This window comes from Mobula birostris, chromosome 19 (genome assembly GCF_030028105.1).
Source record: "Mobula birostris isolate sMobBir1 chromosome 19, sMobBir1.hap1, whole genome shotgun sequence".
NCBI classification, from domain to species: Eukaryota; Metazoa; Chordata; class Chondrichthyes; order Myliobatiformes; family Myliobatidae; genus Mobula; species Mobula birostris.
The window spans coordinates 2,408,371-2,432,410 of NC_092388.1; the positions used below are offsets into that span (position 1 = coordinate 2,408,371).

The 24,040-nt window shown below is 42.2% G+C and overlaps 1 protein-coding gene across 2 annotated transcripts in view; it reads right to left on the reverse strand.

Moving 5' to 3' along the window:
* Positions 1 to 24,040, reverse strand: part of clxn (calaxin) — a 58,377-nt gene that overhangs the window by 29,615 nt on the left and 4,722 nt on the right. For both annotated transcript variants that reach the window (XR_011889705.1, XM_072283123.1), the window contains exons 2-4: positions 17,661 to 17,816; positions 13,437 to 13,541; positions 7,128 to 7,279 (exon numbers count right to left, since the gene is read on the reverse strand). Coding sequence is in view for 1 of the 2 variants with exons in the window: in XM_072283123.1 (XP_072139224.1) it covers positions 7,128 to 7,279; positions 13,437 to 13,541; positions 17,661 to 17,816 (413 nt within the window). In the remaining variant the exon portion in view is untranslated. The remainder of the gene's footprint in view (positions 1 to 7,127; positions 7,280 to 13,436; positions 13,542 to 17,660; positions 17,817 to 24,040) is intronic.

Here is a 24,040-nt window from a genome sequence, read left to right on the forward strand (position 1 = left end):
CAACCAAATTACCTTAAACTTTCCAGAACAACTGCAGCAAAAGTGCTCACAATGATATTGGTCCCCCTCGGGTTCAGGTGTAACCTGTCCCTTTTGTACAGGCCATACCTTCCCCAGAAGAGATCCCACGGATCCATAGATCTGAACCCCTGCCCCCTGCACCAGTTCCTCAGCCATGCAGTCACCTGCCCAATCATCCTATTCTTACTCTCACTGGCGTGTGGCAAGGGCAGCAATCCAGAGATTATTACCCTGGAGTATTGTTTACTGTTTACCTGTGCTGTGCATTACATTCATTTTCAATTATACATTATTAATTTATTTATGGTACTATTTTGTTTTATGTGTTCTGTGTGATACATGGTCCGGAGTAGAGTTATTTCATTTGGTTGTGTATATTTACAGTCAGATCACATTTTGATGCATTATATTCCATCTGCCTTGTTATCAATCATTCACTTTGCTTATCTGTATCCCCTTGAAGCTGTTTACATCCTCCTCTGCACTCATCATCCAGCTTGGAAAGAGGACATTTGCTGCCTTAGCCAAATGCCTGGGAATAGGGTATTAAACTAAAGAGTGTGCGGGGGGGTGGTTTCAACAGTTTCTAAAAGTGGGGATAAAATAGAAGGGAAGGAGAATGCAGGAGGCGTTATGAAATTCTCCAGAATAAAAGACAAATTGTTTAGAAAATGTTAAGAATCTAATTTCTGTTAACAGAGGGACAAAATTGAAAAGGGCAATGAAAAATTTCCATTTTATAAATCTATGCTGACTGCATATTTTCTGGCTATTTTGTTACATTTCATTTATTTAAATCATTGCTTTTAGGCTTTAATTCAGCTTTAAACAAAATAAATTAATTAACTTTACATTAATGCTCATCAATTTCTTGAAGATAAAAATATTTTCAACCCCAAACTTTGCCTGAGAATTTTCATTGTGCCTGAGTACTCAAGTTAACAGAATTTAGATTGAATTATTTTCCAAACAAAACAGACATTTCAGCTTTTAGCAAGATTTTCAAGATTATTTACTCCCATACTCCAACACACAAGTGTGCAGGAGAATTAAATATTTGTGACTCCAGATCTGATGCAGCATAAAAAAATCCACAATCAGTATAAAGAACACAATAAATTTAAATATATAAGCAATTCTATAACACACAATCTACAAGTATCTGTTATATAAATGACTGACTGCATGTATAGAAAGTGACATTGAGGTGATGCGAAATCAACTTGGAAATAAATTCCATTTTAATGGGTCCATTGAAAGCTACTGTAAGTTCCAAGTGTCAGAATCATCTTGTTCTTTTCCATTAACTGGTTTCCATCATTAAGGACCCTCAGCATCTGGCACATACCCTCATCTTGTTACGTTATTTCTTCAGCAGTTTGAATGGAGCACGACCGCGCAAGTGCGTGGAGGTCGGCCAGTGAGAACAGCGGGAAGAGTTTAAAAGCGAGCAGAGTTGAAAAGGTGACGGTTATTTTTTCAGCGGTTTGAACAGGAAACGACTGCACAGGCACGTGGAGGTCGGCCAGTGAGAACAGCGGTAAGAGTTTAAAAAGAAGACAGCTTTATAGCGCGGGCGTCCGATGAGCAGGCGCCAGAGTAGAGGGAGACAGAGTAGGAAGGCTTTGACTCAATGGGTCGAGGCAAGGAAGGTTATCTGTTTAGAATACAAACAAGTATGTGCGTGAGGCCGGTTTTCTGTGCTCGGTGTCAGATGTGGGAGGTCCTGGAGACTCCCAGCCTCCTGGACGGCCACATCTGCACCAGGTGCGTCAAGCTGCAGCTCCTTAGGGATCGCGATAGGGAACTGGAGATGCAGCTCGATGACCTTTGTCTGTTCAGGGAGAGTGAGGAGGTGATATAGAGGAGCTATAGGTAGTTAGTCACTCCGGGGCCTTGGGAGACAGATAAGTGTGTAACAGTTAGGAGAGGGAAGGGCAAGAGGCAGATACTAGAGAGTACCCCAGTGGCTGTCCCCCTTAGCAATAAGTACTCCTGTGAGTACTTTTGGGGGAGATGGCCTACCTCGGGGAAGCAACAGCCTCTGGCACAGAGTCTGGCCCTGTGGCTCAGAAGGGTAGGGAAAGGAAGAGGATGGCAGCAGTGATAGGGGACTCTATAGTTAGGGGGTCAGACAAGTGATTCTGTGGACGCAGGAAAGAAATGTGGATGGTAGTTTGCCTCCCAGGTGCCAGGGTCTCCAGGATGTTTCTGATCACGTCCACGATATCTTGAAGTGGGAAGCAGAACAGCCAGAAGTTGTGGTACATATTGGTACCAACGACATAGGTAGGAAAAGGGAGGAGGTCCTGAAAGCAGACTACAGGGAGTTAGGAAGGAAGTTGAGAAGTAGGACCTCAAAGGTATTAATCTCAGGATCACTGCCTGTGCCACGTGACAGTGAGTATAGGAATTGATTGGGGTGGAGGATAAATGCGTGGCTGAGGGATTGGAGCAGAGTACAGGGATTCAGATTTCTGGATCATTGGGACCTCTTCTGGGGTAGGTGTGACCTGTACAAAAAGGATGGGTTGCACTTGAATCTGAGGGGGACCAATATCCTGGCGGGGAGGTTTACAAAGGCTACTGGGGAGAGTTTAAACTAGAATTGCCGGGGGGTGGGAATCGAACTGAAGTGACGGAGGAAAGGGAGGTTGGCTCACAAATAGAAAAAGCTTGGAGACAATGCAAAAGGGAGGATAGGCAGGTGATAGAGAAGGGATGCACTCAGACTGATGGTTTGAGATGTGTCTATTTTAATGCGAGGAGTATTTTGAATAAAGCGGCTGAGTTTAGAGCGTGGATCAGCACTTGGAGCTGTGATGTTGTGGCCATTACAGAGACTTGGATGGTGCAGGGGCAGGAATGGATACTTCAAGTACTTTAGATATTTCAGAAAGGACAGGGAGTGAGGCAACAGAGGTGGGGGCGGGGCACTGCTGATCAGAGATAGTGTCACAGCTGCAGAAAAGGAGACATGGAGGGGTTGTCTAAGGGGTCTCTGTGGGTGGAAGTTAGGAATAGGAAGGGGTCAACAACTCTGCTGGGTGTTTTTTATAGACCATCCCAATAGAAATAGGGACATCGATGAGCAGATAGTGAGACAGATTCTGGAAAGGAGTAATAATAAGAGTTGTTTTGGTGGGAGATTTTAATTTCCCAAATATTGATTGGCATCTCCCTGGAGTGAGAGGTTTAGATGGGGTAGAGCTTGTTAGGTGTGTTCAGGAAGGTTTCTTGACACACTGTATAGATAAGCCTACAAGAGGAGAGGCTGTATTTGATCTGGTGTTGGGAAATGAACCTAGTCAAGTGTCAGGTCTCTCAGTGAGAGAGCATTTTGGAGATAGTGATCATAATTCTATCTCCTTTACCATAGCATTGGAGAGGAATAGGAGCAGACAAGTTAGGGAAATGTTTAATTGGAGTAAGGGGAAATATGAGGCTATCAGGCAGGAATTTGGAAGCATAAAAACTAGGTAATGATAGAGATCTAGAAGATTATAAGGCTAGCAGGAAGGAGCTTAAGAATGAAACTAGGAGAGCCAGAAGGGGCCATGAGAAGGCCTTGGCAGACAGGATTAAGGAAAACCCCAAGGCATTCTACAAGTATATGAAGAGCAAAAGGATAAGATGTGAGAGAATAGGACCAATCTAGTGTGACAGTGGAAAAATGTGTATGGAACCAGAAGAGATGGCAGAGATACTTATTGAATACTTTGCTTCAGTATTCACTACGGAAAAATGATCTTGGCAATTGTAGGGATGACTTGCAGCGGACTGAGAAACTTGAGCATGTAGATATTAAGGAAGGTGTGCTGGAGCTTTTGGAAAGCATCAAGTTGGATAAGTCACCATGACCGGATGGGATGTACTCCAGGCTACTGTGGGAAGTGAGGGAGGAGATTGCTGAGCCTCTGGTGATGAACTTTGCATCATCAATGAGGATGGGAGAGGTTCCAGAGGATTGGAGGGTTGCAGATGTTGTTCCCTTATTCAAGAAAGGGAGTAGAGATAGCCCAGGAAATTACAGACCACTGAGTCTTACTTCGGTGGTTGGTAAGTTGATGGAGAAGATCCTGAGGGGCAGGATTTATGAACATTTGGAGAGACTCTTGGCAGAGTGGAGAATCAGAGGGATCTTGGGGTCCAAGTCCACAGGACACTCAAAGCTGCTACGCAGGTTGATTCTGTGTTTAAGAAGGCACACGGTGCATTGGCCTTCATCAACCATGGTATTGCGTTTAAGAGCTGAGAGGTAATGTTGCAGCTATATAGGACCCTGGTCAGACACCACTTGGAGAACTGTGCTCAATTCTGGTCGCCTCACTACAGGAAGGACGTGGAAACCATAGAAAGGGTGCAGAGGAGATTTACAAAGATGTTGCCTGGATTGGGGAGCATGCCTTATGAGAATAGGTTGAGTGAACTCGGCCTTTTCTCCTTGGAGCGACAGAGGATGAGAGGTAACCTGATACAGCTGTACAAGATGATGAGAGGCATTGATCGTGTGGATAGTCAGAGGCTTTTTCCCAGGGCTGAAATGGCTAGCATGAGAGGGCATAGTTTTAAGGTGCTTGGAAGTAGGTACAGAGGAGACGTCGGGCAAGTTTTTTTACACAGAGGGTGGTGAGTGTGTGGAATGGGCTGCCGGCAGCGGTGGTGGAGGTGGGAACGATAGGGTCTTTTAAGAGACTCCTGGATGCTACGTGGAGCTTAGAAAAATAGAGAGCTATGGGTAAACCTAGGTAGTTCTAAGGTAAGGACATGTTCGACACAGCTTTGTGTGCCGAAGGGCCTGTATTGTGCTGTAGGTTTTCTATGTTTCTAACCACTGGGAAAGAGGTACAGGAGCCTGAAGGCCTACACTCTAAGTTCAAAGTACATTTATTATCAAAGCATGTAACATTATACATCCTTGAGATTTGTCTCTTTGCAGGCAGCCACAAAACAAAGAAACCCAAAACAAAAACATTTTAAAAAGACTGTCAAACACCCAATGTGCAGATAAAAAGAAACAAATCATGCAAACGGTAAACACAAGCAAATAGTGTTCTGAACTTAAGTCCACAAAGAGATTCCATCCACAGACTCTCAGTTCAGCGCAGAGTGGAGCAGTGAGCTGAACCGGCATGTCCCCCACCTTGGGCGCCAACACCCTGACTTTTACCCAAAATACTCTGCAGATGCTGGGGTCAAAGCAACACTCACAACACGCTGGAGGTACTCAGCAGGTCGGGCAGCATCCGTGGAAATGATTAGTCAACGTTTCGGGAGGAAAGGGGCAGAGGCCCTATAAAGAAGGTGGGGGGAGGGTGGGAAGGAGAAGGCTGGTAGGTTCCCAGGTGAAAAAACCAGTAAGGGGAAAGATAAAGGGGTCGGGGAGGGGAAGCAGGTCTGCTCCATCTGCCACAACAGACAGGATCTCCCAGTAGCTACCCACTTCAACTCTGCTTCCCACTCCCATTCAGATATGTCCATACATGGCCTCCTCTACTGCCATGATGAGGCTAAACTCAGGTTGGAGGAGCAACACCTCATATACCATCTAGGTAGTCTCCAGCCCCTTGGTATGAACATAGAATTCTCCAACTTCCGGTAATTCCCTCCCCCTCCCTTCCCCTATCCCTATGTCACTCTGCCCCCTCCCCCAGCTGCCTACCTCCTCCCCCTTGGTTCCGCCTCCTTCTACTACCCATTGTGTTTTCCCCTATTCTTTCTTCACCTTTCCTGCCTATCCCCTCCCTGCTTCCCCTCCCCCTCCCCTTTATCTTTCCCCTCACTGGTTTTACACCTGGAAACTACCAGCCTTCTCCTTTCCATCCTCCCCCCACCTTCTTTATAGGGCCTCTGCCCCTTCCCCCTACAGTCCTGACGAAGGGTTCCGGCCCGAAACGTCGACTGATCATTTCCACGGATGCTGCCCGACCTGCTGAGTTCCTCCAGCGTGTTGTGAGTGTTGCCCTGACTTTTACCATCTGACCCAGCACCTACTTCATCGCCCAGACATTGGGTTCAGTCGCTTCAATGCTATCTGGGGACTGGACCCTGCCACTTCAATTCAGCCTTTACCCAAACTTTCTGATTCAGGCAGCACTTAAATCAATTGAATCTCGCTCGGGTCTTCCTCACGCACAGCAATGGGACTGCTTCCTCGCCTCAGTTCTGCCACACTGAGTTGCCTCAAAGTCCAAAGCGAAGTTACAGGCTATTGTGTGCGATGTCCGTTTACCAGAAAAACATTGATTAACAAAGAATTTAGTTGTTTTGCTTGTTTCATTGAACACCAGCCAGAAGTCGCTGAGATTCATCAGCAGCATCTTAAACCAGAAGATTTAGTGTTTTATTAACCACTTTCTTCCCCTCTGCATTCAGAATTCTGAAAAGGCGATCAATCCATAAACACGTCTACAATATTTTTTTTGCATTATTTATTTTTATAATTTATAATTTTATGTCTTTGCACCATACTGCTGCAAAACAACAAATATCAGGTCACAGATCAGTGATAATAAATCTGATTCTCCAACACAAGATATGCTTGGACATAGCAAACAATGTAATATACACAGTGTAATGCATATTATGATTTAGATTTATAATACTAATCGCTACACATCTTGTGAAGTTTTCTCCATAACAAGTTCTCAATGACATAATGATTTGGGAGCATTAGGTAATGTATACAAATGCTTAGAGTCGGGGTTCCCAACCTTTTTTATACCCTGGACCAAAACCATTAAGCAAGGGGTCCATGAGCCCCAGGTTAGGAAATACATTGGCGTGATAAGGCAATAAATAAAAAGTATAAACACAACTATCTTCCTTTTGCACTTAACAGTCTAGTCTTAAATTATATTTTAGAAAAGTTTGCTACACTTTGGATCAGATTTCATGAGAAACGTCAAAATGAGAGTGTCATTTAAAATGTTTTCCAGCATCTCAATGAGTCATCACTAGAGGCTATCACATGTAGCTTTTGTGTAAAATTCGTTTTTGCCTTATGCATGTAAAAGGGACATCCATTATACTGACCTACAGTACACCTGAATGGATGTGTATTGCTTAGAAAAAAGGAAGATTGTAATGGAATCGATTTTTCTTACCAGTTTTTTCAGTGCAATCTCTACCAAGTCTTTTACTCCTTCATCAGGATCTTCTTCTGTTGGTTGCTTGACCAGGCTAGTTTTGAGCATGTGGAACATCTCTTCCCGTGAAATGAACCCGTCTCCATTTAAATCAAAAACGTCAAAACAAACTGAACCAAAGTCAATAATATATCTTTATTAAGTGATATACAAACATTTACACATACTTCATGCTAACCAACAAGCATCAATAACATATAACATCTTAACCATAGACAAAAATCCCGGATGTTATTAACAACGGCTAATTTTTTGGAGCAGCATGGTAATGTAGCTGGTAGTGTAACGTTGTACAGCACTAGTGATCCAGGTTCAATTCCCGCTGCTGTGTATAAGGAGCTTTTGTATGCTCTATCTATGACTGTGTGGGTTTCTATCAAGTGCTCAGGCTTTATCCACATCCCAAAGATGTACAGAAGGTTCAGTAGGTTAATTAGTCACTGAGGTGTAAGTAGGTGTCGCGGGCTCGTTGGGCCGGAAGGGGCTGTTACCAGGACAAATAAAAAAATAAAAACTTCAAGAAGATTTCTATAGATCATGAGTTAAGGGTGAAAGGTGAAATGTTTAAGGGGAACATGAGGAGAATCTTCCTCACTCAGAAGGTCATGAGTGTGTGGAATGAGCTGCCAGCACAAGTGGTGCATGCGAGCTTGACTTCAACGTTTAAGAGAAGTTTAGACAAGTACATGGATAGTAGGGGTATAGAAGGCTATAGTCGCCATGCTGATCGATGGGAGGAGACAGTTTAAATGGTTCGGTACTGACTAGATGGACCAAAGGGCCTGTTTCTGTGCTGTACTTTTCCATGACTCTAAGACTCTAAGAGACCAAGATTACGACCTATGGGAGAGTCAACGTGAAGGGAAGCTTCGATTTGCTACTAAAGAGAAATGTTCCTGTCCACCACTATTAGTACTAGTGCTTGAACCAAATTATTGGTGACTGCCTCTCAGCAGTTGTTCGGTATCCCGGAGTCAGCCTACTCCAGTGACTTGAACACAGAAGTTAGATGAAAATGGAAGTGCTAAGGTTATGTTGATGGAATGTGATGCATCAACTCTGATAAGGACATTATGGCTTATGTGGATATGTTCTTTACTTGTAATTAGAAAATAGCATTTTTGTATGTAACAAAATGGAACTTGTATTGTACCAGAGTGTTTTTCTAGCTGTTCATGCAACATTATGCCGATGAACCTTGAATACATGACAAACTGCAGAAAGTAAATGCATTGCTACAAGAATGCCAAGTACACTGATTAACCAGGCAAACAGGTTTCATGCTAATCTTAAATGATGCTCAGTAGCTAACACTTGTTTATAAAGGAGTGATTATGCTGTCTGTTGTCATGTGTGAAGCCAAGCAGAGCTGTAGAACGGATGATGTTAATGAGAGAGATAACGAGAGACAATGGAGAGCCATTCAAAATGCTAATAAGAGAGAAGAGAGAGATAACGAGAGCGAGACACACATAATTCAGATGTTGGCGTCTGCCACAGACAGTTTGCTTTGAACCTGAATTGTTCATTAACAATCCTGCTGAGACAATAGGAAGTGTGAAGTTTGATGGACAGGTGATACCCCATCGGGAGAGAAAAATAGCGGGTTTGCTAAGGCACGAGACACACACCACGAGACCCTGAAAACAGCATTGTGCCCCACAAGTTGGTGAGAGTTGGAGGACCGATTCACGGAAATCAGCCAGAGGCTCATAGGGTGTAAAGGTACGACCAGTGGGGACCTGTTGTGTGTCCGCCCTTGCCTGGGTACCGGGTTCACCATGGCAGAACGGTCATATCTGGAACGGAGGGGTCACAGTTGGTGACCACAGTGGGATCAGAAGGCATTGAAAGGTTTGCCTGAAACCAACTGTATCTCTCCTCTCTCTCTCCCCAACGGTACAACAACAGCGATTACTTCAAACTACACTGGACTGAACTGAACTGAACTCTGCTTCACCTTAAGACTGATCATTTTACCCCTAGACTGTGATAGAGCTTGGTTGATTCCTATTACCCTATTTCTGTGTATATGTGTATACTATCATTGCTAACCTGTTACATTTATATCCTTGCGGTTAGTGTACTGTATTACTTATTTTTTTGTTAATAAAACTTCCTTAGTTTCTAGTAATCACAGACTCCAACGAGTGTTCCACTTCTGCTGGTTTGACAACCCAGTTACGGGGTATGTAACACTGTTTTTTCAAAGCTGTCGCCAACTCTTGTGCAGTGATGGCTTTCCCTTGCAGCAAATAAAATAAATATGATTATGATTGATCCATTCTGAGTTAATTGTTGTGTGTTATAAGACAGCGAAAAGGTTATCGACGCTTGTGACCAAATTGTTTTTTTTGGGGGGATAGGAGCAGAATTAGGCCATTCAGCCCATCAAGTCTGCTCCACCATTCTATCATGACTGATCCCAGATCCCACTCAACCCCGTTCACCTGCCTTCTGTCCATATCCTTTGATGCCCTGACCGATTATGAAACCCATCAACTTCCACCTTAAATATACCCACACACTTGGCCTCCACCGCAGCTTGTGGCAGAGCATTCCACAGGTTCACTACTGTCTGGCTAAAAAAAAAAAAAAATCCTCTTGATCTCTGTTCTAAAAGGTCAACTTGAGACTGTGCGCTCTAGTTCTGGACATCCCCACCATGGGAAACATCCTCTTCACATCCACCCTATCTAGTCCTTTGAACATTCAGTAGGTTTCAATCAGATCCCCCCACATTCTTCTAAATTCCAGCGAGAACAGGACCAAATCTGCCAAACGCTCCTTGTATGTTAACCCCTTCATTCCTGGAAGCATCCTCATGAACCTCCTCTGCACTCCCTCCAATGACAACACATCGTTTCCGAGAACTGGGGCCCAAAACTGTTGACAATACTCCAAGTGCAGCCTGACTAGTGTCTTATAAAGGTTCAGCGTAATCTCTTTACTTTTATGTTCTATTCCCCTTGAAATAAATGCCAACATTGCATTTGCCTTCTTTACTACATGCTCAACCTGTAAATTAATCTTCTGGGAGTCTTGCACAAGGATTCCCAAGTCCCTCTGCACCTCTGATGTTTGAACCTTCTCCCTATTTAGATAATAGTCTGCACTACTGTTCCTATTATCGAAATGCACTATCATACATTTCCTAACACTGTTTTCCATCTACCACTTTTTTTGCCCATTCTTCCAATTTGTCTACATCCTGCTACAATTGCATTGTTTCCTCAACACTATCTACCCCTCCACCTATCTTCCTATCATCCTCAAATTTTGTCACAAACCCATCAATTCCATTACCCAAATCATTGATAAACAATGTGAAAAGTAGTGGTTCCAATATTGACCCCTGAGGAGCAACACCAGTTACTGGCAGCCAATCAGAAAAGGACCCCTTTATTCCCACTCACTGTCTCTTGCCTGTCAGCCATTCCTCTATCCATGCCTGTAACTTTCAAGTAATGCCATAGGAATTTATCTTGTTAAACAGCCTCATGTGTAGCACCTTATCAAATGCCTTCTGAAAATCTAAGTAAATGTCATCCACTGACTCTCTTTTGTCCACCCTGTTTGTTACTTCCTCAAAGAACTCTAACAGATTTGTCAGGAAAGATTTCCCTTGACAGAAACCATGCTGACTTTGACTTATTTTGTTATCAGTCTCCAAGTGCCCCGAAACCTCATCCTTAATAACAGACTCCAACACTTTCCCAATCATTGAGGTTAGGCTAACTGGCCTATAATTTCCTTTCTCTTGCCTTCTCCTTCTTAAGAGAGTGGAATGACATTTGTAATCTTCCAGGACCATGCTAAAATCAAGTGATTCGTGAAAGGTAATGACCAATGTATCCGTTATCTCTTCAGCAACCTCTCTCAGTAGTCTGGGATGTAGTCCATCTGGCCCAGGTGACGTATCCACCTTAAGACCTTTCAGTTTGCCTAGCACTTTTCCCTTTGTAATAGCAATGGCACTCACTCCTACTCCCTGACACTCACGGACCTCTGGCATACAGCTAGTGCCTTCCACAGTGAAGACTGATGCAAAGTACCCATAATGTTCATTTGCCATTTCTTTGTCCCCCATTACTATATCACCAGCATAATTTTCCAGTAGTCCAATATCAACTCTCACCTCCCTTCCACTCTTTATATAACTGAAAAAACTTTCAGTATCCTGCTTTATATTATTGGCTAGTTACCCCTCATATTTTATTTTTTCCCTTCTTATAGCTTTTTTAGTTGCCTTTTGTTGGATTTTAAAGTCTTCCAAATCATCCAACTTCCCACTCACTTTTGCTAACATATGCCCCTTCCTTGGCTTTTATGCAGTCCTTAACTTCCTTTGTCAACAACTGTTGTCTACCCCTGCCATTTGAGAACTACCTCTTCTGTGGGACATATCTATCCTGCGTCTTGTGAACTATTTCCAGAAACTTCAGCCATCTCTGCTCTGTTGTCATCCCCGCCAGTATCCTCCTCCAATCCATCTGGGCAAGCTCCTCTCTCATGCCTCTGTAATTCCCTTTATTCCATGGTGATACTGATACACCTAAGTTATGCTTATCCTTCTCAAATTGCAGTATGAATTCAATCATATTATGATCACTGCCTCCAAAGGGTTCCTTTACATTATGCTCCCTAATAAGATCTGTGTAATTACACAAGGCCCAGTCTAAGGTAGCCTTTCCCCAAATAGGCTCAAGCACAAGCTGCTCTGAAAAGCCATCTCATAGGCATTCAATATTCTCTCTTTTGCAATCCAACACCAACCTGCCTTTCCCAAACTCTTGCATATTGAAGTCCTCTATTACAATTGTGTTATTACCCTTATTACATGTCTTTTCCAGCTCCCTTTGCAAACTCAATCCCATATCTTCGCTACTATTTGGATGTCTATATATGATTCCCATAATAGTTTTTTACCCTCCACCCACAAAGATTCGATATTCTCTGACCCTATGTCACTTCTTCCTAAAGATGTACAGTAATTCCATCCCTGACCAACAGAGTCACGCCACCGCCTATGCCTTCCTGCCCGTCCTTTCGATACAAGTATATTCTTTGATGTTAAGCTCCCAACTACGGCTTTCTTTCAGCCACGACTCAGTGATGCCCACTCTAATTGTGCCACAAGTTCATTCACCTCATTCCAAATGTAACGCGCATTTAAATACAGCAGCTTCAGTCCTGCATTCTTCACCCTTTTGAATTCTGCCTCTGTGGTACAATTTAACTCTTTGCTCTGTCTGCATTTGTACCCAATCACTGGCTTGTCCTTCCTTACATTCACGTTACCCCCATCATCTACTTGTAAACCTACTGGCTCATCCTCAGCTATATCATCCCTCTGTTTAAACTAGTTTAAACTGCTCTCAGCAGCTCTAGTAAATCTGCCTGTAAGAATATTGATCCCACTTGGATTCAAGTGTAACCCGTCCCCTTTTATACAAGTCACACCTGCCCCAGAAAAGGTCCCAATGCTCCAGAAATCTGAATCCCTGCCCCCTGCTCCAATTCTTCAACCATGTATTTATCTGCCACCTCATTCTATTCCTATACTCACTTGGCGCAAGCAGCAATCCCGAGATTATTATCCTTGAGGTCCTGCTTCTCAGCTTCCTTCCTAACTCCCTGTATTCTTTTTTCAGGATGTCCTCCCTTTTTCTACCTACGTTGTTGGTACCAATATGTACCACGACTTCTGGCTGCTCATCCACCCTTTTCAGGATATTCCGGACACATTCAGAAACATCATGGACCCCAGCACCTGGGAGGCAAAAGCTACAGAAGGATTTCAAAACAGGTGTAATGCTTAACCAACAATCAAGATGGGTAAGAAATGACCAGATGAGAACCAGGACACAGTCATCAAATGTTTTGATAGAAGGCTGCCAGGAGTACAGTGCAACGATTAAGTATAAATTGACTCAAAAAGTGATTCAGAATTGGAGGTGGATAAGATAAGATAAGAGGCATAGATATAATGGACAGCCAGAGACTTCCAAAGGTGGAATTGGCTAATATGAAGGGGCATAATTTTAAGGTGATTTTACTGTGCTGTAATGTTCTGTGTTCTAACTTCTGCACCAGACAAGATGAACTAGGGGCAGAGTTAATGCATTTCTAATGTACAGCAATGATGTATTATCTGGTACTGATGTGATCTCTTGAGAGCAAGCAGTCTGGTTCAACCTCAGAACTACCAGGGAAAATAATAGTGACAATAAATAAATAAATAAATAAATAAATAGTTAGGCCTACATTTTATCTTTTCATCCAAAGTCCCTCGGAGAAATATTGACAGTCCTTCAATCCACTCTTTCATGTTGACATAGCTATCATTGTCTTTGTCAAATGCACGAAAAACTGAAAAAAATTCCAAAATTATAGAAAGTATTGGAGGCTTAATTACTTATAAAGTCACAGATGAGAGCTATTCAGCCTGTTGTGTTCATATCAATACAGTCACATTTTCCTCTCATTTTCCTGTAGCCTTTCAATTTATCCAATTTATCATCTTTCTTATACTCATCTACTCTCCTTTGATTCTTTTGCCATTTGCCTACATGAAGGGGTAATTTAACCAGTCATTAGAATTTCTGGATACACATTAAATACAGTACATGCGATAAATGTTTGGATTCACCAAAAGTCAGATAAAGCTGATGTTCAGCATGGATTTAAAGCTGGTAAAATACATAGATTAAATCAATTCATAGGAACTACCAATACCAAAATAATTTTATCAGCTACCAGTGGACAAGGTAAAAGGAAGCCCTGGCTCATAAAGAAAAGCCCGATGCTTGCAATTATCACTAGAACTAAACATCGTAGTGCATTCAACTGCCAAAAAGCTGAGAGAGTAGATGAAGTGCCAATGTTAGGAGTTCTAGGAGATATAGTATGTCACCAAAGACGTGAGCAAATTTCTACAGTTGTATTAGTTAGATGTACCTGACAGGTTGCATCACTGTCTGTTATGGAGAGGCCGCTGCATAAGATCGGAAAAAAGCTGCAGAGGGTTGCAAACTCAGTCACCTCCATCATGGGCACCAACCTCTGCAACAATGAGGACATCCTCAAAAGGTGATGCCTCAAAAAGATGGCATCCATCACTCAGGACCTCATCACCCAGAAGAATGCCCTCTTCACATTGCTTCCAGTACGGGAGGAGCCTGAAGACACAGACTCAACTTTTAAGAATAGTTTCTTCCCCTCCACCATCAGATTTAGAATAGAGAACAGTATAGCACAGGAACAGCCTCTTAGACCCACAATGTTGTGCTGAAACAAATAATTAAGTCATTAAATGGCCAACTAAACTAATCCCTTCTGCCTACATTTTCCTCACTTTCACGTGCCTATCTAAAGATCTTTTAAAAATCCGTAATGTATCTGCCTCTAACACTGCCCCAGGCAGCTCATTCCAGGTACCCACTACTCTCTGTAAAAAACTTGCCCCTCACATCTCCTTTGAAATTACCCCCCTCACCTTAAATGCATACCCTCTAGTATGACAATTCAATCCTGGGAAAAAGATATTCTCTGTCTACTCTATCTATGCCTCTCATAGTCTTATAAACCTGTATCAGATCTCCCCTCAGCCTCCAGGACTCCAGAGAAAACAATCCAAATTTGTCCGCTCGTTATAGCACATGGCCTCTAATTAGGCAACATCCTGGTAAACCTCTCCAAAACCTCAACATCCTTCCCTTAATGGGGTAAGCAGAACTGCATGAATTACATATGCAATCACTTCTCCACGGATGGTGACCCATCAACACTTCCTCACTATGTGGCTCCCTGTTTCCACTCTTTATTTTTATACTTCAGCTGATAATAAACCTGATTCTTTGATTCACCAATATACAGAAATAATTTGAAGGTAACTTAATTTATGATTATGGTATAAAACCTTGGACTTACAAGCAATATGTGAAAAAAAGTCATTGACTGTTCTTCACCTTTGATATATGTAGATAACAACCCTATCGGCACTTCCAAAGCAATTGAGATTATATTAATATTTGGGTATTACATGAAATTGAACAAAATTATTTCAGCTGTTTATTGTTCATTTTTTTCAAATTTTCTTAAACTTCAAATGAAATGAAAATAGAAGAAATAGATATTAAAGATTTTCTTGGAATATTATTATTCATCATTGCAACAGATACCAGACAAAGTAAATGTACTGAAATTGGCATGTCTTGTAATGTATTAATGCAATCATAAATCAAGAGCACATATCCTAATGAGGTAACGACATTATTAAATAGTTTTGTAATTTGCAAGTTTGTATATTGAGGAATAACTTTAAAATGGATCTGCTATCTGGGCCTTAATTTTCAATACACACAAAATGCTGGAGGAACTTAGCAGGTCAGGCAGCATCTATGAAGAGGAATAAACAGATGATATTTGGGGCTGAGACCCTTCATCAGGTGTTGAAAGGAAGGGAGAAGATGACAGAATAAGAAGGTGGGGGAAGAGAGCATGCTAATAGATAATGGGTGAAGCCAGGTGAGTGGGAGAGGGAGGATGAAGTAAGAAGCTGGGAGGTGATAGGTAGAAAAGGTAAAGGGCTGAAGGAGTAATCTAACAGGAGATTTTTATTATGTATTTTTTACGTTGTTGATCAGCAGAAAGATTAAGCAGCTTCCATCTGTACTGCCTTATGCCAGACACTCAGATCAAATGGAAAGGTACACTTATAACTCAGATAATCTTCCAAAGGAAATTTACTAAGTGTGACATTTCTAAAAGGAGATGATTAGCCTGGTGAAGCCACCTGACCAACCTGACAATTGATTATGTATGGAAGGACATGCTATATCAGGGGTTCCCAACCTGGGGTCTACAGATCCCTTGCTTAATGGTATTGGTCCATGGCAAAAAAAAGGTTGGGAACCCCTATGCTATATGGAGAATTATAGTTACAAACAGGATGGTCCAGACTTGACTATAAAGATATATGTAGGCAGGAAATGAAAGTGCTTAGAAGTTGCCTTGACCAACAGAAAACCCTTGTAAATGATTCGTGTTGCAGTACGATTGCTCCTGGCAGGGCATCAGATTCCGGGATAGCAACTGGTTCCAACAGCTTGAAAAGAGCCTGTAAGAAGGATGTAACTTCCAAAATGCCCAGAGACTATTAAGAAACTCTTAGATAGGCAGAGGATGATAGAAAAATGGAGGGCTACATGGGAGGGAAGCATTACAATGCCCTTGGAGTAGTAGAACTACAATCACTCAAGTATGATATTCTCTTAAGGCGTTGTCTATTGGTCAGTCCTCAGTTAAATGTAGAGACCAATCTGGGATCCACATAATTGGGATGTTAGGGTGAATTCCTCTAATGGAGATCACTTGAACATGACTTTGTTTAATATGGGGAGGCAGATGCATGGGCACAATCCACACGGTTCTTGACAGATTGCAGTCAGGGTCTTGTGGCATGGAATACAAGGTGACTGGGGACCCTTCATTGCTAAAGACTTCGTCTGCTTTCACCTTCAAGTCAGCACATCGCGGGCTGAGGCATCTGTACTGTGCCATACTGTCGCATGTAGCAAGCACCAATCCTCCCTGTTGATTATGTATATCTTGGACCGGACCTGGGTGGTGGAGTGGAGATACATCTCTCTATAGGCTGAGCCAATAGGCTGGTCCTGGACTTATTTCCTGGCATAATTTTACATATTACTATTTAACTATTTATGGTTTTATTACTATTTATTATTTATGGTGCAACTGTAACGAAAACCAATTTCCCCCGGGATCAATAAAGTATGACTATGACTATAAGAAGGTTTAAGGCACTCCTTCCCTCTGCTAGTCTGCAGGTGACCCTTGGGCAAGGTGTAGCACCTGCTAAGCCGCCGGATCAGGGTCACATGAAGCCATGGGACCAGGTGGTAGATGGTCATACGAGCAGCTGGTGCATATCACAAGTCCTGGTTATGTGACAAATAACAGCAGGCAGAGTCTCTGAAGAGTATTGATAATGGTGGGCATCACCCATCTCGCAAAGACACTGCCCAGAAGAAGGCAATGGCAAACTACTTCTGTAGAAAAACTTGCCAAGAGCAATCATGGCCATGGGGCAATGACTGCCTACTTCATACAATACGGCACATAATGATGATGAGGAATGGATTATTTAGTGAGACAAGACACCAAGCATGTACATCCTAGACTGCACTATCCATTGTCTCCTGCTGATAATAGACTGCAAATTGCTATTTAAAAAAACATTAAGACGGCACATAACATCTTTACAGGGTACAACTTATTTTACTTGTTCCAAGGGTTTTGGCAATATTGGCAAGGCCACACTTGTGGCTTTTCTGATTAACAGCAAGTTGCATCGAATTAACAATTACTCAGCAAAGGCTGACTAACATGCAAGTAATTTGTTGAGTTCATAATGGCTGAATCCGCAGGTCGGCTTTTCATTCAATATACAGTAACTACAACACTCACCTCTGTCCATGATCATATCATCAGTCATTCCAAATGTGACATGCAGAACATTTCTAAATTTGTTTCGATCGAGTCCGACTGTAATATGTTGCTCAGGAAAAGTGTCAACAAGAGTACTGAAGACTTTCATTAAACACAGCACTTCATGTCTGTTGACTAGAGCAAAGACATAATAACATGCCTGTCAAACTAAAATACAAAAACATGCTGGTCCATTTATACAATATGTTATTGACTTTTGGTAGAAAGATTCTTAAAATTAAGCAATCTGATGTACTGCAAAGAAGGAATTAAAGGGGAATGACTACCTTTTCAAATAATTTCTCTATTAAAAGTTTACTAAGAGTCCTGCAGCCACCAGGTGGGCATTGAATATTAAGCAACAATTTACACAAATTATGCGCCTATTCCATCTGTACTGTATGTACCCCATCAACTTCCCCAGATTCTACCGCTCCCCGTATATCAGATGGAGGGTTGGAGTTTAATCCAGTGACATGTGGGACTTTGGGAGATCAAATGTAAGGAGAGAGTATACTGTTAATTCAGATTAGTTTATTTATCATATCTTCACCGAAACATACAGTGAAAGGTAAGACTCTTAATAGCATTGATGTACAGAAGGTTAATGGAGTCCAAGTCCACTGCCCCCTTAAATATATGGCATACTTCCCTTTATTAGTCAAGGAATTGAGTTCAATAGTCAGGAAGCTTTATAAAACTCTAGTTGGGCTGCATCTGGAGTATTGCATTCGGTTCTGGTCACTTCATTATAGAAAAGTTGTGGAGGCTTTGGAGAAAGTGCAGAAGAGGTTTACCAAGATCATAACCTGGATTAAAGGGCATGTGCTATAACAAGAGAGTGGACAGTGTGTGTTGTTTACTCTGCAGCAGCAGAGGCGGAGGGGAGATGGAATGAATTACAAGAGGCATTGATAGGGTAGGCAGCTAGTATCCTTTTACCAAGGTTAAAAAGTTTAATGCTAGAGGTCATGCATTTAAGGTGAGAAGGTTTAAGTTTGTAGGTGGTTTTTGGTGCCCCAATGATAGAAGGGGTTAATGATCAGGGCAGCTGAAGGAATGTCAGTTAAAGCAAGCAACTTTGTCCTAGATGATGTCAGGCTGTTTGAGAGGCCTTAAGAGGATGCTGTCTAAGTTGCATGCCATCTTGGACAATGTCTCCCATCCACTACATAATGTACTGGGTGGGCACAGCAGTTCATTCAGCCAGAGACTCATTCCACTGAGATGCAGCACAGAGCGTCAAAGGAAGTCATTCCTGCCTGTGGCCATCAAACTTTACAACTCCTCCCTTGGAGGGTCAGACACCCTGAGCCGATAGGCTGGTCCTGGACTTATTTCATAATTTACTGGCATAATTTACATATTACTATCTAACTATTTATTACTATTTTCTATTACTATTCTATTACTATTTATTATTTCTATGACTATTACTATTTACTAATAGTAATATTACTATTACTATTTATTATTTACGGTGCAACTGTAACGAAAACCAATTTCCCCTGGGATCAATAAAGTATGACTATGACTATTTAGAGTTGCACTCAAGCAGACAAGCAAGGTATTTCATTACATATCCAGCTAGGGGATACCCAAACTCGGACCTGTTAATGAAGGAACAAAGAACAGTACAGCACTGGACAGGACAATCGACTAACAATGTTTTGATAATCAGTGCCAATTTATTTTAAATGCCCTCCTCTGTTTATCATCCATATAGTCAGGCTTTTAAAGAAACACAGTACCTGGGAAAGTTTTGGATTGTGTAGATGTGAATGTTGCAAGTGTAGAGCAACATCCTTTTTAGAATTACAGGAAGTCCAAGAGGCAGATAGGACAAAGAACAGTACATCACAGTATAGGCCCTTCGGCCCACAATGTTGTGCCAATCTTTTAATCTACTCGATGGTCAATTTAACCCTCTCCTCCCACATAGTCCTCTGCCTGAGCAGTGCCACAACAACAACCTCTCACTCAATGTCAGCGAGACCAAGAGCTGATTATTGACTTCAGGAGGAGGAAACCAGAGGTCCATGAGCCAGTCCTCATCGGGGGAACAGAGGTGGAGAGGGATAGTAACTTTGAAATGATAACACCAAGGAATTTAAAGGACTTGTCCTGGCCCTAGTACATAACTGCAATTACAAAGGAAGTGCTGTAGCGCCTCTACTTCCTTAGAGGTTTGCAAAGATACGGCATGACATCTATATTTTGACTAACTTCTACAGATGTGTCGTGGAGAGTATATTGACTGGCTGCATCACAGCCTGGTATGGAAATACTAATGCCCTTGTTTACGGACGTCTCCAAAAAGTAGTGGATGCAGCCCAGTCAATCATGGGCAAAGCCCTTCCCACCAGTGAGCACATCTACCTGGTGCTTTGTCACAGGAAAGCATCATCATCATCACAAACTCCCAACATCAGGTCATGATCTCTTCTCACTGCTGCCATCAGGGAGGAGGTCCAGGAGCTTCAGAACTCACACCACCAGGTTCAGGAACTGTAATTACCCCTCAACCATCAGACTCCTGAACCAGAGGGATAACTTCACTCACCCCATCACTGAACTGTTCCCACAACCTATGGGTTCACTTTCAAGGACTCCTCATTTCATATTCTCAATATTTATTGCTTATTTATTTATTATTTTCCTTTTCTCATTTTGGATTTGCACAGCTTGTTGCCTTTTGCACATCAGTTGTCTGTCTGTCTTCTGTGCGGTTTTTCATTAATTCTATTGTGTCTCTTTGTATTTACTGCGAAAACCAACAAGAAAATCAGTCTCAGAGTTGTACATAGTGACATTTATTTATTTGGAGATACAGCACAGAATAGGCCCTTCGGCCCTTTGAGCAGCATTATCCAGCAACACTTAATTTTAACCCTAACCTAAAGGGCAATTTACAATGACCAACTAACCTAAAAACCGGTACATTTTTGGACTGTGGGAGAAAACCAGAGTACGCAGAGGAAACCCATGTGGTTCACAAAGAGAATATACAAACTCCTCGCAGACGGTGCTGGGACTGAACTCCAATGCCCTGACATCCACTAACTGCTATGCTGCCATTCCGCCCGAATCTGCTTTGGTAATAAATTTACTTTGAACTTAAATGTCCCTAATGTACCTGTCTTTATAACCATCCCTGGCAGGGTGTTTCACACACCCACCACTTTATGTAAACAAAAATTACCTCAGAACCTCAGACATCCCCAATCACCTTAAAACTATGCCCCCTCATATTAGCCATTTCCACCCTGGGAAAAAGTCTCTGGCTGTCCATTCAATCTATGCCTCCTATCATCTTGTACATACACCTATTATCTTCAGTACTACAGTTGGGATGATCTCAAGGTGTTTATAAAATGCCTCGTCGTTTCTTGTCATGCCAAGTGACTGAATTAGTTGTTGTGTCTACTGTGGCGATGATAAAGGGAAGATGAACATGTTTGTTTTCGCCTTGTCCTTAGCACTGATGAGCTGGATCCCATCACTGCTGATGGGAATTCTACCATAAGTTATGTAACCACCACCACTATAAGATATAGGAACAGATTAGGCCATTTGGCTGATCTATTTTTCCTCTTAGCTCCGATCTCCTGCCTTCGCCCATATCCCTTCATACCCTGACTCATTCAAGAATCTATCACTCTCCACCCTAATATACATAAAGTCTTGGCTTCCCAATTGTCTGTGGCAATGAATCCTACAGATTCACCATTTTCTGGCTAATTCCTCCTCATCTACATTCTAAAAGGATGACCCACTATTTTGAGGCTGTGTCCTCTAGTCTTAGACACTCCCACTATCCTTTCCACATCCCACATCTACTCTATCAAGGCCTTTCATCATTCGATAGGTTTCATTTAGGTCACCCCTCATTCTTCTCAATTCCAGTGAATACAGGCCCAGAACCATCACAGTATTCATACCACAGCCGTTTAATTCTGGAATCATTTTCATGAACCTTCTTTGAACACTCTCCAGTTTCAGCACATCTTTTCTAAGATAAAGAGTCCAAAACTGAACACAATACTCCAAGTGAGGCTTCACCAGTGCTTTATAAAGTCTCAGCATTACATCCTTGCTTTTATACTCTAGTCCTCTTGAAATGAATGCTAACATCACATTTGCCTTCCTCACTACAGACTCAACCTGTAAGTTAATCTTGAGGGAACCCAGCATAAGGATTCCCAAATCCCTTTGCGCTTTAGACTTTCCTATTTTCTCTCCATTTAGAAAATATTCAACCCTTTTATTTCTTCTACCAAAGTGCATGACCATTCACTTCTTGACACTGTATTCCATCTGCCACTTCTTTACCCATTCTCCTAAGTCCATTTATAGCCTCCCTATTTCCTCGAAACTACCTTCTCCTCCATCTATCTTTGTATTGTCTGCAAACTTTGCAACAAAGCCATCAATTCCATCATCCAAATCATTGGCATGTAATGTATAATGAATCAGTCCCAACACAAATAATAATAATAGGCACCCATTAGTCTCATGAGACCATGGATTTGCGCCTTGGAAGGTTTCTAGGGCGCAAGCCTGGGTAAGGTTATATGGAAGACCAGCAGTTGCCCATGCTGCAAGTCTCCCCTCTCCACGCCACCGATGTTGTCCAAGGGAAGGGCACTAGGGCCGATACAACTTGGCACCGGTGTCGTCACAGAGCAATGTGTGATTAAGTGCATTGCTCAAGAACACAACACGTTGCCTCAGCTGAGGCTCGAACTAGCAACCTTCACATCACTAGACTGACGCCTTAATCACTTGGCCACACGCCAACACAAACCCCTGTGGAACACCACTAGTCAGCAGCAGCCAACCAGAAAAGGCTCCCTTTATTCGCAAACTTTGCCTCCTGCCAATCAGTCACGGTTTATCCATGCTAGATGCTTTCCTGTAATACCATGGGCTCATAGCTTGTTAAGCAGCCTCCTGTGTGGCACCTTGTCAAAGGTCTTCTGAAAATCCAAGTTCACAATACCAACCGATACTTCTATGTCTATCCTGCTTGTTGTTTCTTCAAAGAATTCCAACAGATTTGTCAGGCAAGATTTTCACTTGAGGAAACCATGCTGACTATGACCTATTTTATCATGTGCTTCCAAGTACTCTGAAATCTCATCTTTAATAATCGACTCCAATATCTTCTCAACCACTAAGGTCAGACTAACTAGCCTACAGTTTCCTTTCTTCTGCCTCTCTTCCTTCTTGAAGGGTGGAGTGACATTTTCAATTTTCCAGTCTTCCGGAATCATTCCAGAATCTGGAGGTTTTTGAAAGATCATTACTAAATGCCTCCACAATCCTTCAGCCACCTCTTTCAGAACTCTGGGGTGGACACCATTTGGTCCAGGTGACTTATCTACCTTCAGATCTTTCACTTTCCCAAGAAACTTCTCTCTAGTTACGGTTATTTCACATACTTCATGGCCCCGACACCTGGAATTTCCACCATACTGCTAGTGTCTTCCGCAGTGAAGAATGATGCAAAATACTGATTCAGTTCATCTGCCATTTCATTGTGCCCCATTACCACCACTCTAGCATTGTTTTCCAATGGTCCGATATCCACTCTTACCTCTCTTATACACATAATGTATCTGAAGAAACTTTTGGTATCCTCTTTAATATTATTGGCTACCTTACTTTCATATTCCATCTTTGCCTTCTTAATGATTTTTTAGTTGCCTTCTGATAGTTTGTAAAATCTTCCCAATCTTCTAACATACCACTAATTTTTGCTCCATTATATGCCCTCTCTTTCGGTTTGATGTTGGCTTTGACTTCTCGTTAGCAACAGTTATGTCATTTTTCCTTTAGAATAGTTCTTCCTCTTTGGGACGTATATATCCTGTGCCTTCCAATTAGCTTCCAGAAATTCCAGCCATTGCTGCTCTGCTGTCAACCCTGTCAGTATTCACGCCTCTCTTTATTCCACTGTAATTCTGATAAGTCTGACTTTAGTTTCTCTTTTTCAAATTTCAGGGCGAATTCAATCATGTTATGACCACTTGCCCCAAAGGGTTCTTTTACCTTAAACTCTCTAATCAATTCTGGTTCATTGCGTAACACCCAATCCAGAATAGCTGATCCCCTCGTGCCCATAACATCATACTTGCCAATCTGCAACAGTGCTAAAAGTTCATCAACCCTGACTGCGCGCATTCAAATATAACACCTTTAGTCCTGTATTCATCTTTATTGATTTTGTCCACCTTGAATGTTGCAACTCATCCTGTTGACTTCAATTTTGCCCTATCATCAGTCTCTTCCTGCTAGGACTCTCACTACGCACTGCCTCTGTTTGTAAACCAACTACCCCATCTTCAGCACTATCA